Here is a 14,486-nt window from a genome sequence, read left to right as displayed (position 1 = left end):
TAGTGAGCAATAATGTGATAAACATTTCAAAATGATTGACTGGATAGTTTTTAAGCAATTCGATTTGTTTATCCCAAATTTGCGAAGCAGAATCAAAGCAGAGGAGTTGTTCTATCAATTAGATTCGTGAAAATAACGTAAAATTACTTTTGAATAATTTTTAAAGTTACAATTTTAAAGCATTTGTAATAGCTCGAACACTATTAAAATATATTAATTATTCATGTATTATTCAAATACAAAATTAATTTTTTATCTAAATCGCAAATTAACTAATTTGTTTAAACATTTATCACGAACTTTTTTTGCAAAATAACAATTTTTTTATATAATAAGCAAAAGTAAGTATCATTCAGACAATATATATGTATAACATATATTAAATTTATATATAATTATCGGAATATTATTGGATCATGTATTTGCGTATTAAAAAATAACCAAACTATATCAATAATAAGAACGATATCAAAGACCTAAGCCATAAAAAGTGTTCATTGATAATGATAATTCCCCGAAAAGCTATACTCACGGTGAGATTTTATTTCGACATTGGTCGATAATTCCATTATGGTACAGAATACACCCTGTATATAAAGAAGGAATAGATAAATAATTATTCATTTTACATAATACGGTAAACAATATGTACTAGTTTTTAAATTAACTTTAACAGAAATCATTGCGTAACTGTGTGGTAGGGATGCATTTTATGTTTACGAAGGATTTTTGTTGCCGAAGTTTGACCTCAGTAGTAGCAGTACATCATACAGTACTTTAAGTTTTAAATTAGATATACACATTATAAATGGCAACACTGGGCGCCGTCGACTTTCCAGGAACATCCGTTGTCCCGTCGCCAATAATTTGTCATTATACAGTGGTTGTTTAAAGCAATAAGAGCGTAGATTTTTAATTCAGAGCATAGATTCAACACGTTCAAGTAGAAGCGTTGCTAGGGAGTTAGATGTTAGCAATGTTACTGTAACGAAAGTATGGAAAAAGCACGATTATAAGAATTTTAAATATTCGAAAACGCAGCCGCTTTATCAAGACGACTACTTTCGAAGAATGGAGTTTTGTGAAACTCTAATAACGAAGTCTAATGATGAACCCAATTTTATTAAAAGCATTTTATTTATTGATGAATCTTCTGTTTCGTTAGTAGGAAGACACAATCCTTCCATTACGAGGTATTGGGCGCGGGAAAACCAGCACAGAAGTGTTCTTTACCGAACTCGACGTCCTCAAAAAGTTAACGTCTGGACAGGCACTTTAGGAGACCACATCATAGGTCCATTTTTTATTGAGGCCAACTTGAATAGTAGAGTATACCTCGATTTGTTACAGAATCATGTTCTTCCCGCTATTCTCAATCTTCCTGATTTAAATCTGGAGAATGTTTGGTCCCATCAAGACGGCTGTTCAGTTCAAAACGCTCGAATAATTAGGGAGTACTTAAACAATACTTTCCCGAATCGAGTTATCAGAACAGTCGATATTAAGTGGCCTGCGCGATCTCCAGATCTTACATCCATGGACTTCTTTCTTTGGGGACATTTAAAAAACATCATCCTGAGGCTAGAGCCCAAAATTTGGATGAATTAAAAAACCGAATAAGAGAAATCTCCAATTCTATTACAGCAGAAAATCTTAAATCTGTCCGCAGAAGATTTTATGACAGATTGGGATACTGTTCAGCCGCAGAAGATCAAGTATTTGAAACATTTCTGTAGGGCATAAAGAATTATTTCTTATTTTATTAAAAATTATTTTTTATTGTTAATAAGAGTATATTTTTTGTTTTACCTTTTTAAAGAAATGCCCTTTTATTTTTAATTCAACCACAAAAAATTGTTCACATTATTAAAAACCGATATAAATGCACCGTCTTATAATGGCCAGTGTATTTTTATCGTGTTTATGTTGTAAGAAATGAACCGGGTGTACATAAGCAAAACAAAAATCGACGGATGGAGTTGCATTACCCTTGCGTTGTTATATGTTGCTAAATGGTTTTCTCGTTTTTCTGTCTAGGAGTCTACGTGTCGGAGCGGAGGGAATCGGAGAATTACAATTACCTCGTACGAGGCAATGTTGCCGATTTTAGCGCTTTATGTATTTGCAATATCTAAAAAAACTTAACGTGTACTGTATGCAACTCACCCAGTTCCAACAAAACGATTCATTCATTTTTCAAAAGCTCTTACGTTTGGCTTCCTCCGTTCACGATATCGCTATTATCTGGATGCAAGTAGTCATTTTCTCAGTTTTTCCTAATACTCAGATCATATCTGTTAATTCTTCTACAGAAAAAAATCATTTTTAAAATTAAAGACAAGCCACACGGACCGTTTAAAAAGGCCATAATATGAAAACTGTCATTTTTTTCAAAGCCTACTGTTCTACCGTTGCTTGCTAACTACAATGATAATAATGATGGCTCGTCACAATCGACAGTTATAAATGTTTTACTAAAAACTTCTTGGCTTCCAGGAAATGCTTCACAAAATTAAAGAGTACATATTTTGAGAAAATAAAATATACGGTTCTACATACATTTGACAAATATGAGAAAATCGCAGTCTTCTTTTGTGGTTCACCCTGTATACGAATATTCGTCAATGATTTCTGTTAAAGTTGATTTGAAAACTAGAACATATTGTTCACCGTATTGTGTAAAATGAATAATTATTTGTGTACAGATTCTTTATATACAGGGTGTGTTCTGTACCATAAAAGATTTATCGACCAATGTCGAACTAAAACCTCACCCTGTATAACATCATGATCTTACTGTTACGTTGATTCCATTTTTAAAATGTTCAGTATTTTGATCCTTTCAAAACCCAATTAAAAATTTAACACACGGTACAGCACACATAGAGAGTTAAATTGTTCGAAAAATTTGCTTTAGAGGTAGGTATTTCCTTGAACAAAGTACCCTTAAGTTACTGGGCGAACAAATACTTTCTCTGGTGGTGGTACGATGTATTCCTTTGGGTATCGATCTGTTAAGCACCTACTGTTCATTCGCAGTGAATACCTTACTTCGAACAAATATTTACGCAATAGCTTTGTTCGCGTGAGAATCCTCTGACTGATACGCATGCACAGTTGTGTTTTGAGAGTTCGCGGTGTTAAAAATCCGGGACTTGAAAAATTGACAAAAAGTTTGACGGATTTTTAGTCAGCGCAAGCGCTATAGAAACTGTAAATTGTCAGGTTTTTTGTTTGTTTCCGTCTCATACAAGAAAACAACAATAACGAAAATTCCTCTACTAAACGAGCAAACATGAACATAAAGAAAGTCAGTAATTGCTACAGACCATAATCTTGATTTTTTTAATATTTTATATGTAGTTGCCTTTTTTAATTCAACAATTATCTGCTACTCAAAAACTTGCTTTTCATTTGTTTTCAAAAATGTGACCTTTCTGGTTAAGGGTTGAGGTTAGAAATTTGGTCTGTTTTGAGGTTAGAAACAACAAGAATGTCCGAAAATCTTTTGCAGAGAATTTAAAGTTGGTAACCACGCCAGCGCACAACAGTAATCCCTAACTGGACCGAAACTTGTCGAAAACTAGTGCCTCTCTCCGCGTTCAAAGGTATTGAATGCAGTGAGCGGACCTTTTAATACAAAATAATCGTTTAATTCGCTTGATTTAGATCACAGCTGATATTTTCTAGTTTTGTTGTTAAGTGTCCACTACTCGTATCAGTAACATTTTCACGAATAAAGGCAATTTTCGTTGCCTTTACAGTCTATAAACTATTTGGCAACTTTCTACATCAGTTAGCTTAGTATTTTCCATATTTTTCCATAAATTTGTCTAAATAACATGTCAATATGATTGCTAATACGCTTATCACATTAAAATTCGATATACCCTTACGTTAATTTTACAAATTCCGACATTTTTTATACCTCATTCTCATATAGTTGTTCAACAACATTGAACACAACACGCATATCTTTATTTCGATAAAAAAATCACCCAATCGTGATTGCATATCAAAAGTTTCTAAACGATAAAACATTTTAAAAATAGAATCATGTAACATACCACCTATAACCTTTATCGACGTTGACGAGTTAACACAATTCTTATTTTGGTAACCGAAGGTACCGGCTCTAACACTTGTTACGTGGAAAAACAAGCAAACGCAGAAACATGGAGCGACGTGGATATGGGCTCCGGAAACGTATTGATCAACTTGGAATGGGGAGCGTTTGGAGATGATGGTGCTTTGGACTTCATCAGGACCGAATATGATGAGGACATTGATAGGAACTCTGTAAATCCTGGAAAGCAAAAGTAAGTATTAAAGATTTATTTGCATCATTTACTGCACTATCTATCTTATGTTACTAAATGTTACTTATGTTATGTTTACTAAAAGTAAAAAGAGTAAGGTGAAGCTATAAAATCAAGTGTTCTGGTCAGCAGAATGCATATAAGCACAAACAGATATAAGGCCCTTTATTGACTATTCGTTACCCTAATATTACAAGGTTGTATGTAACAATATTGCTAATTTGAGAAAAATCGATTTAAAAAAATGAGCTTTCATAAAAATCAAATTGTTTTATATATTTTAAATTTGAATTTAAATTAAAAATGTACATATGTATTAAAGGTGATTTAAAGAAAAAATTAACAAAAAATTGGTTTTTGTATTAGAAGAAAAGGTATTTGAAAAATAAACATAGAACCTTGATATAGCAAGAAAATTTTACTTATTTAAAAAATTAACATAGAACTTTGTTAACTACAAAAAAAAAACAAATTAAATCTTATTTTTGGAGGAAAATACACTCGTAGTATTCCTTATCAACTTCAGGGATATACTTGAACATAGATTTTAGGGCATCTATCTTATTTGGGGGAAGTACAACAGCCTTATCACATTTTTTTAATTGAAGCGGAATGAGTGGTTCTGTTTCGGTTTTAACATGACCTTTTCGTAATTTTCTTTGATGTAAATTTACAGTTTTTAGCTCTTTGGTTGGATCAAAAGTATCTTTATACTTCAGTTCAAAAAAAGATTTAGAAAATTCTAATGCTACTACTTTTGAAAATGGTACAGCGTTGTAGTTCAGTTGGCTGGAAAAAGACTGAAAATCTATAAAATGTTCTTGTTTCATTTGAATTATTGTATATGGATTTTGTCGGTTTACTTTTAAAAGGTAGCGCAGATGTGATATAGGAGAATAATATTCTACTTTATTCAACGTTCTTTCAATTGCACTGTGGATTGCATCGACCTCTTGAATACAAGCATGTCCTGGAACAGAAAATTTCATGGAAATATTTTGCACATTCTGATGTTTTTGAATTAAGTAACTGAGAGCATAACTCATAAGACTGTTTCGATTCTGTGGAACGCAGCTATCGCTCCACAAAATGATTTTTGTAAACTCTGGATGGTCCTCCAACACTTTTCCTACTATTTTATAAACTGCGCTTGCAATGTCATTTCCCTTTCTTCCATGTAAAGCTTCTGTCCACACGGCACAATATTTCCCAACCGAAAGGTGACCGGTCATATTGTACACATTTAATTTGCTCTTATAAAAGAAATTTTTTATGTCTGCTTTTGGACATGTCAAAACATTTTCCAGATCAAAACATAATAAAGGTATTCCGCTTTCTTTATCTCTTTGTTTTTCTTCTCTCATATACTCTTTCTCTTTCAAATGATCAGTATATCTTCGTTGTGATTCTTCGTCTTCCCTCTTCTCCATTTTTCTTAATTTTATTTCTTCGCAGGTATCACATCTATCTTTTCTTGGTTTGTGAAAAGCTATATTAAAATAGTTGCAAAATATTTTTCTGTAGACAGCAAAAGAAACTGGATTTTTTTTGCATTCTCCAGCAAAATCCAAATAAAGCTCATACAATTTTTTGATACTTAATCCGCTTTCTAAATACTCTTTATTAGTTTTTTTGCGACAGTAATGGGATTCCACTCTTGGAATCATGTTAATGTGCTCCTTGACCAAGTTACTATCTTCGAGTGATGTTACCCGTTTTTGATGTTTGCCTTGTTTACTTTCGGGTAAGGTTTTGGTGGAAGTTTTATTGTTGTGCACCGTATAAATTGGTTTTTGGCTTATGCATAAAGTCCCAGTGTAAAAATCCTTGCAAACTTGGATCTTTTGATTATTTATCTCAAAATAAAACCTAAAACTTTTGCTTTTTCTCGAATTTTTCTGGATTTTTGCCTTTTCTTCGTCTCCAAGGAGTCTCAGCTTCTGTGGTATGCAAAATATAGTTTTTCTTTTCGATGGCTGAGAGTAAATAATAGTTTTTAAAAATTTCCTTCCTTTGTTCGTCGCTAATTTGATGCGAGCACTTCATTCTGCACTTTTGTACACAATCTTTTTTATTCCTAATCTTTCTAGCAGGTACTACCTTTTTTCGAGAAGAAATATACTCTAGACCTTGATCAAATAAAGATTTTCTTTTGTTACATGTCCATTCAGAAGTGTTTTTCTGTCGTTTTCTAGTAAATATCTTTTTATCTTTTATTATATTATGAGTTGCTTCTTCTAGTAAAATTTCTTCGGAAATATGTCCAATATTATTTGTATCATCGAAATCAGAATGGTCTGGTTCTAGAATCTTAATTTTGTTATCTTCTGAAGACGGGATTTTCTTGGTGAATTCTGGAACTAAAGTTGTAGAACTGCTAGGTACATTTCTAAAATAAAAATAAAAAAAAATGTTTTCGCGATTTAGTTAAACAAAATAATTGTCAAAAATATTACCTATTTAAGTTAGACTGCAAGTCACCAGAACCAGAGTTAGATGCATTTTTAATCTTAATATTGCTAACAACTATGATTGGGGCCTTTTTATTCTTTGGAGTGTGAATGATTGAGGTGGAAGACGAACTAGGAGCTTTTCTAAAACAAATTAGTTTTTAAATAGTAACAACAAGCTAAATTATAAAAAGAAATTAATAAAATGTTACGCTGTTTAATTTTTTTTGTTTAGCAAATCATGCCTACCTGCTTGAATCCGTTTCTGAGTTAGTTTCGTCATCACTTTCGCTGCTACTTCTTGACACGGGAATATTAATAACACGTCCACGAATTTTAAGTCCGAAACAAAGAACTTTTTGTAAAAAAAGAAATAAAAAATAAAAACCTAACCTCACAATATAAGATATAGAAAAATCTTACCTGCATTCTTTCATCTTCGATGATTTTTGAACTGGTAATACGTAATCCTCATCATCATCAGAGTCTTGGACATAGTCATCACTTAAATTACTCATTTTTTTTAATTCTAGACACAAATAACACTCTCGAAAACGCTTGCGATTTGTATTATAAATACAGGAACATAACCTCACTTTTACAAAAAATACAATAACAAGGTTGTATGTTACAACATAAAACCATGTAATATTTAGATTTTAATCAAATTTTAAATTCCAAAGTTCTATGTTTACCATAGAACTTTGCTATTCATATAAAGCATAATTTTGTACATACACCCTTGGTTTTTTTAATATTACCAGAGTTGTATGTGAGCAAACTAATTTCCATACAAATTGTGATGTAGTGCTAGTCACATAGAACTTTGTAATATTGAAAACTTAATTTAGTAAAAAATGTTACATAGAACCTTGTAATATTAGGGTAACGTATTGCCAAATTTCAATGTTCTGACTTTCTAGGACATTTCGATGACATGTAGAACATTCTAGGTTTTTAATACTTTGTTTTTCGTCAAAAAACTTTGTCTGTATGGAATAAATATTATGGAATCTAATCCGGGATTACTCAAATAGTTCATTGTGATAGTTTATTTTTATTTGATTCTATTTTCAGGCACGAAAAAATGATTTCCGGAATGTACATGGGAGAATTAGTGAGACTGGCTTTAGAAAGATTTACGAAAGAAGGTTTACTGTTCGGTGGAAAGGGATCGGACATGTTGTTCGAAAGAGGGCGATTCTACACGAAATACGTATCAGAAATAGAAAGTGATCCACCAGGAGTATTCAACGGTCTTAGAGATATTTGTGAAGAATTAGGTGAGTAGTTTTATCGCGCTGTTTCAATATTAAATCATTTTTGAATTGAAATGAAATTGCCGCTTGTTGAACGCTGAATTTGGATTCCAATACTTAAATTCTGAACGTTGAAAATTATAAGTGATTTAAATTTAGTTTAAATTGTTAAAATTGAATTTTGATTTGATAAAAGTTGAATGAATTATTTGTCATTGTAGGACTTAAGCACGCCACAGAACAGGACTTCATCAACATCAGATACATCTGTGAGTGCATATCGAGAAGATCCGCCCATCTAGTGTCTGCTGGTTTGGCTACTTTACTTAACAAAATGGACGAGAAGAAAGTCACCATTGGCGTCGACGGATCAGTATACAGGTTTCACCCACATTTCCACAACCTCATGATGGAGAAAATCAAAGAATTGGCCGATCCCAGTATAGAGGTGAGCATTCGATAAATTATTAATGATCAACTTGAGACAAATATCTTTTCATAAAAACATTTTATCAACGAAATACAAATTTTATACCACTTTTTTTAATTCTATCAAGCGACTTTAAATCACTGTGATATTATCTAGTATTGGTTTTTTTTTTAACCATTTTTAATAATGATCTGCATCCATTTCCTCATGGTAATCTCTAGTCTTTTTAGAAACAAATGCTTTTAAACCTCGTTCAACAAATCCGGAGTCGCTACCAATATGGCAAATAATAAGACGTTTTCCCTTTCCAGATGGGGCTTTTAAAGCTGTCGACAAACCATATAGGAAACTTATTGTTTATTTTTTCACATCGAAATCCTGCCAAATTTTTAGCACAGTCTTCATTTAACCATGTTTCATCTGTATAATGTTTTTTTTATCTCTTCGAAATTTCTCTCTTTCTGCGCCATAAAATGATTTCTTCTTTTTCAATAAAGGTCTCTTTCTCTTTAAATACCTAAAGTTCATTTCTAAAAGTTACTTAACAAAACAGGTCCCGATATTTTTGGAATATTTTCGTTAAAAGTTTAAGAGGAGAAGCAATTCTTTTTTATAGTTGGTAATTCCTTTTTGATGAGAACGGACAATTCCTGATAGATTTCGCAAGAGAAAAAAATATGATCATAATGAGCACATATTTCGAAAGAAAAGAAATACACAAGGAAACATGGATATCGCCAGATAGAAAGACTAAAAACCAAATAGACCACGTGCTCATCGAAAAAGAAGAACAGCAATGTATAAAGAAGATAAGAACATACAGAGGACCAGACGCCGACTCAGATCATTACATGGTGGGCATCAAAATTAAGCAACTGATACCAGAAAACAAAAACAAAATAAAAAAAAGAAATGTATACATAACCCAATTTGATTAGCAACAAGAAAGAGCAAGAAATATACGAGGAAACAATGAAAAGAGAACTAAAAAAGATACAAATAGAAGAGCAAACTGAGAGCAAATGGGAAAACATAAAGCAAATAATGAAAAAAGCAGCAAAAGAATGTAATAAACAAGGGAATAAAAAGAGGAAAGACTGGTTCGACATAGAGTGCCAAAAAGAAATAGAACTAAGAAAATCATTAAGGATGGAAATGATCACGAAAGAAACAACAGAGATAAAGAATAGATATAGGGAGTAAAGACAAAAAGTAAAGAGGGTGCTGAGAAAAAAGAAGAGAAAACACGCTAAAAGATATAGAAAACAAGCTAAAAGAAATAAAAGAGAACTACAGAAATAAAAAAAATAAAAAACCTATATCAAGGAGCTAGAAATGAAAAAAAAAGGTTTCCAACAAAAACCCATATTCGTTAAAAACAAAGCAGGAAATAATATAAGCGGGGAAGCAGAAATAGCCGAAAGATGGAAAGGGTATTTTGATGAATTACTAAATGGCAATAATAAGTCAAACCAAAGAGAATGTATGGAAGCAGAACCAAGAATCGAACACTTAGAAGACATAGAAGATAATTCACCCAGCAAAGAACAATCGAGGAAATCATAAAAAAATCTGAAAAACAACAAATCCCCTGGAAGCGATAACATAACAGCAGAGATGATGAAATATGGTGGAAAACTGCTAAATAACTGGATATACAAGATCAAAAAGAAGATATGGATAAAAGAACGAATACCAGAAGATTGGAAGGAAGCAATTATTTGCCCATTACACAAAAAAGGAGACAAAACAGAATGCAGTAATTACAGAGGAGTAGCGTTACTAAATACCGTATATAAAATCCTATCAAAATCCATAAAAGATAAGCTAGAAAAAGAAGAAAATATAATAGGCGAATATCAGTGCGGATTTAGACGAGGGAGAAGCACAACGACCAAGTATTCATAATCAGAGAATTACAAGCAGAAAGCTATGAACACAACTTACCAACGATAGCGCTATTCATCGACTTCCAGCAAGCATACGATAGAATAAAAAGGAAGGAATTAAAAGAGACCCTTGAGAAACTGGGAGTTAGCAGAAAGTTGCGTAACATGATACATCTTACTTTAGAGAATACAGAAAACAGAGTCAAAGTAAACAATCATGTATCGGACAAATTTATAGTAACCGAAGGATTAAGGCAGGGCGATCCTTTGTCATCATTACTCTTCAATTTATGCCTAGAAAAAAATAATGCGAGGAGCGAAAATCAATAGAGAAGGACTCCTATATCATAAAAGACACAAAGTTTTCGCATTTGCGGATGATATAGTGTTGCTGGCAAGAGGAAAAAAGAGCTACAGGAGATAATACAGAGAATAGTAAAAACAGCAAAGAAAATGGGACTTTACATAAATGAAACTAAAACAAAATGTATGCAGTGGACAGATGATCAGTTCAGGGATGGACAAAAGTTTAAAGTAGAATAGAAGAAAGATCATCATACGAATTCGAAATGGTAGAAAGATTTACATACCTAGGTACAATAATATCACGTAAACCTAACTTTAAAAAGAAATACAAGCTAGAATAATGGCAGGCAATAGAAGTGTACATGCTCTTAGTGGAATGTTGAAAAGCAAGTTTTTATCAAGAAAGGCAAAAATACAGTTATACAAAACAACTATACAACCAATAGTAACGTACTGCAGTGAGACATGGACAATGACAAAAAATGAACAAAATTTACTGGAGATATGGGAAAGGAAAATTCTGAGGAAGATATATGGAGGAATAATAAGGGACGGTTTATGGATAAGAAGATCAAATGATGAGTTAAAGAAATTATATAATCAACCTAACATAATAGGAGTCACAAAGGCACAGAGACTAAGATGGCGAGGTCACCTAGAAAGGATGCCTAACACGAGCACTCCAAAAAGGGTACTAAACTACACTATAACTTTAAAAAAGAGAAAAGGAAGGCCAAAAAATAGATGGAATCAGGAGGTAGAAAAAGATATGGAAGAAATTGGACTAGAAGGCCAGAAAAGAAAAATGAATAACAAGAAGGAATGGAGAAAAATCACATATCGAGCCAGAGAAGATCTCAGTACATAAAGAAAAGCGAAAATGAAGAAAGAACAAACTTTTTAAGCCATGGGCCTCTAAGGCCTTTAGTGATATTGTATATATATATATATATATATATATATATATATATATATATATATAATTCCTTTTTGAAACAAAATTCATGTACTGCAAGAGGAATGTCCTGTTTGGTTGTATCATCTAATTTGATTTGTTTCCTTCCTCTTGTTTCAACCTTCAAAGTATTGGTATCGTTTGTTTCATCGTCTGTTTTAATTACTCTGTATACACTTGCTTCTGAAATTTTTGTCAAAATACTACATAATGTAACTACATCGCTTACATTCATATTTTGTTCTCTGGCTCGAAGCCCTTTAAACACATTTCCGATCATAGTTTCAGCTTCGCGTGTTAAATTGTGACGTTTCTTTTTGATACACGGTTCACTATTACTACTGTCAGTCATATTTATTATTTTTCACCAAATTGAATTAAACTAAATTACTCACAATTCACAAAAAGTAAGCGTAAAAGCGCCGTCCACTAATAATACTACAAACAATTCTATTCTCTGCTTTATGAAACCCTCGTCAGTGCGCTTATAAAACGACTTACAGTCTTACAGATAGCATACAATAGAAGAACTACCCGAACAATGGCGTTGTTGCTAGTTACATCGCGTTAATCTTGGACGAAACTGTGATCTCAGATATTATCTACCGTTAAAGAAAGATATAATCTACATCATTGCAGGTAACTTCAAGTTGAATCATACACGCTGACAACGTTGCATTTTCCCTAGAATCCAAATCTTTGCCTAAACATTTGAACATTTTAAAAATAGACCAGTCAATGAGCAAAACGCACACGCAGAAGATCAAATGAACTAAAGACAGCCCATGGGCGTATTTAAAAGAGTCAAAATAGGGTTTCACAGAAAATAATTAAACATTTTTTTTTTTCATTAAATATATCTGTTGAAAGTACCAACATCTTGATTGTTTCGTTTCTTTTTCTTTCCAGTTTGATTTGATGCTTTCCGAAGACGGCAGCGGTCGCGGAGCGGCTCTAGTAGCAGCGGTGGCAGCAAGACTACAAAAAGAAGCAGGCCGAACATAACATCAGCTAGTTTAAAATATAAATTTGTTATTTTTTATTAGAAAAAAACGATTATTCATGATTGAATACAAACAAAAACTCATAGAAAAATGTTAATTGGGTTCCTATAGACTGCATTTGTAGATATTAAACATAAAAGGAATCTTACTTTTTCCCGTCGATCCTCAGATTTTTTAATCATTGAGTAGTTTTTTTTGTGCCTGAGGAGTGACTTTTTAACCCTCTTTAATCACTATGTGACTATCAGAAGCAAAATCCTAAAATTTTTATTCGAGCTTTTCTTACTAAAATTTCAGGATTCAATATTTTTATAAAGTTATTCTGTACTTATCAAAACTAACCTCGGAAACATTTTTGAGTTCAGTCGTTGACATTTGTCAAATGCGCTATTTTTTTATGAAGTACGTCATTCGTGAGGTTAGATGTTCAAGTTTTTATTATAAATAAAGTGAATTAACTATGTTATTTTCATAAAAGTTCATTTTAAACACTTAAGAAATATTTAAAAGAGTACAAAATGTCAAAAATAACTGTTATGATGGAAAGCATTTCAATTTGGTTTATTTTTTATATACCTGAGACTTGTGACAAACTTCACACTATGACGTCATCATCAATGTAGCGTGTAGTATGAGGTTGCTTTCCGGGGTCGGTTTGATAATCGAAAAAAATTATTTATTTTAGATTTGTTGTCATTACATTGTGATTTTGCATTGCCTTTTGAGAAAGAATACTCCAGAATGCATTCAAACTAGTCTGAGTTGTACATAAAAGCAAAAATATGTCCATCTAGTTCAAAAATGGCGGCATGTAGATGTAGATGATTAAGTTGCTGGACAACGTAGGTATATGTAAAGCCATGTTTGGACAATTTGTAATTTTATCGTTTTATTTCGTCAAATAATACAATTAGTTATTAATACGCAGCGGATTTGAGTCTACGAATCTCAATTTCTTGTCGATAACATTTTTTAGAACTAAAATTTATTAAAAAATGTAATTTTAAAATTTATAATGACTCACACGTCAGTGTAGTAACTATATTTCCTTTTTACTATGTTTTGGACTGTCTAGAAATACCTATATTGCTATAATGTTGTTTCTGTGTTAGAAAATACGAATTTGTCAGTTAATATGTTAAAAAATTTATATTTGAGCACAATTCAAAAATGATATCGATCTGGAAATATAACTAGACACTCCGCAATTGACGTTTTTTTTTTTTATAAACACACCAGTGGCATCGGAATCATAAGATTTCTATTTACAAAAATCGATTTATTCGTACAAAAAATCAGTATTTTAAAGCCCTAAAAGATAATTTAATATTTTTTAACTAAAAAACATTAAAAAAAATGTTTATACCTTTTTATTATCTTTAAGCTTTTGTGTGCAATTTCAGACTTTTCCACCTTTTTTTTATTGAATGCTGTATAGTTTTTGCCACTAGTATGATGTAATATGTGATCTTAGCTACTAGATCTACAACTTCTATGTATATACACACTATCTTGCGCGTTCGCTATGGGTAATCTAGAGAAGCGGTACCTACTTAACGATGTTTTATACCAAGGCAATGGTTTATTTTATTGTAAAAAATAAAAATATATAGTGTAGTTAACACGCAATTTGTTGTTTTATTTCCTCAATTAATATAGCAACGTCCTTTTTCAGTGGAGAAATGAAATCAAGAATGAAACAATGACAAGGTACAAAATATTTAACTATATTTTAACAAATTTCAAATAAAATCGAGGCATTTGAGATGCAGCAACTTACAATAATGTTTCATTCATCCTAATATCTGCGCTGTATTGTTATTCTATTCAAATTTTGAAAATTAAATAGTGGAACAATCTCAACATGCATTTAA

At 31.9% G+C, this 14,486-nt stretch overlaps 2 protein-coding genes across 6 annotated transcripts in view; one reads left to right on the top strand and one right to left on the bottom strand.

Moving 5' to 3' along the window:
* Hex-A (Hexokinase A) overlaps positions 1–14,241 on the top strand; it is a 124,986-nt gene extending 110,745 nt beyond the window's left edge. For all 5 annotated transcript variants that reach the window (XM_072530764.1, XM_072530762.1, XM_072530763.1 and 2 more), the window contains 4 exons: positions 4,127–4,319; positions 7,847–8,052; positions 8,250–8,476; positions 12,518–14,241. In XM_072530764.1, the coding sequence (XP_072386865.1) occupies positions 4,127–4,319; positions 7,847–8,052; positions 8,250–8,476; positions 12,518–12,613 (722 nt within the window). In that variant the 3' untranslated portion in view covers positions 12,614–14,241. The remainder of the gene's footprint in view (positions 1–4,126; positions 4,320–7,846; positions 8,053–8,249; positions 8,477–12,517) is intronic.
* LOC140438039 (uncharacterized) lies at positions 4,799–6,740 on the bottom strand (the record flags this gene model as incomplete). The annotated part of the gene is made up of 2 exons (XM_072527753.1): positions 4,799–6,194; positions 6,232–6,740. Coding segments are annotated over 2 exons (1,905 nt in total), but the record flags the coding sequence as incomplete, so codon positions are not given.
* Positions 14,242–14,486: the final 245 nt, after the last annotated feature.

This window comes from Diabrotica undecimpunctata, chromosome 4 (genome assembly GCF_040954645.1).
Source record: "Diabrotica undecimpunctata isolate CICGRU chromosome 4, icDiaUnde3, whole genome shotgun sequence".
NCBI lineage: Eukaryota > Metazoa > Arthropoda > Insecta > Coleoptera > Chrysomelidae > Diabrotica > Diabrotica undecimpunctata.
This window is presented reverse-complemented; position numbering and strand designations above follow the sequence as displayed.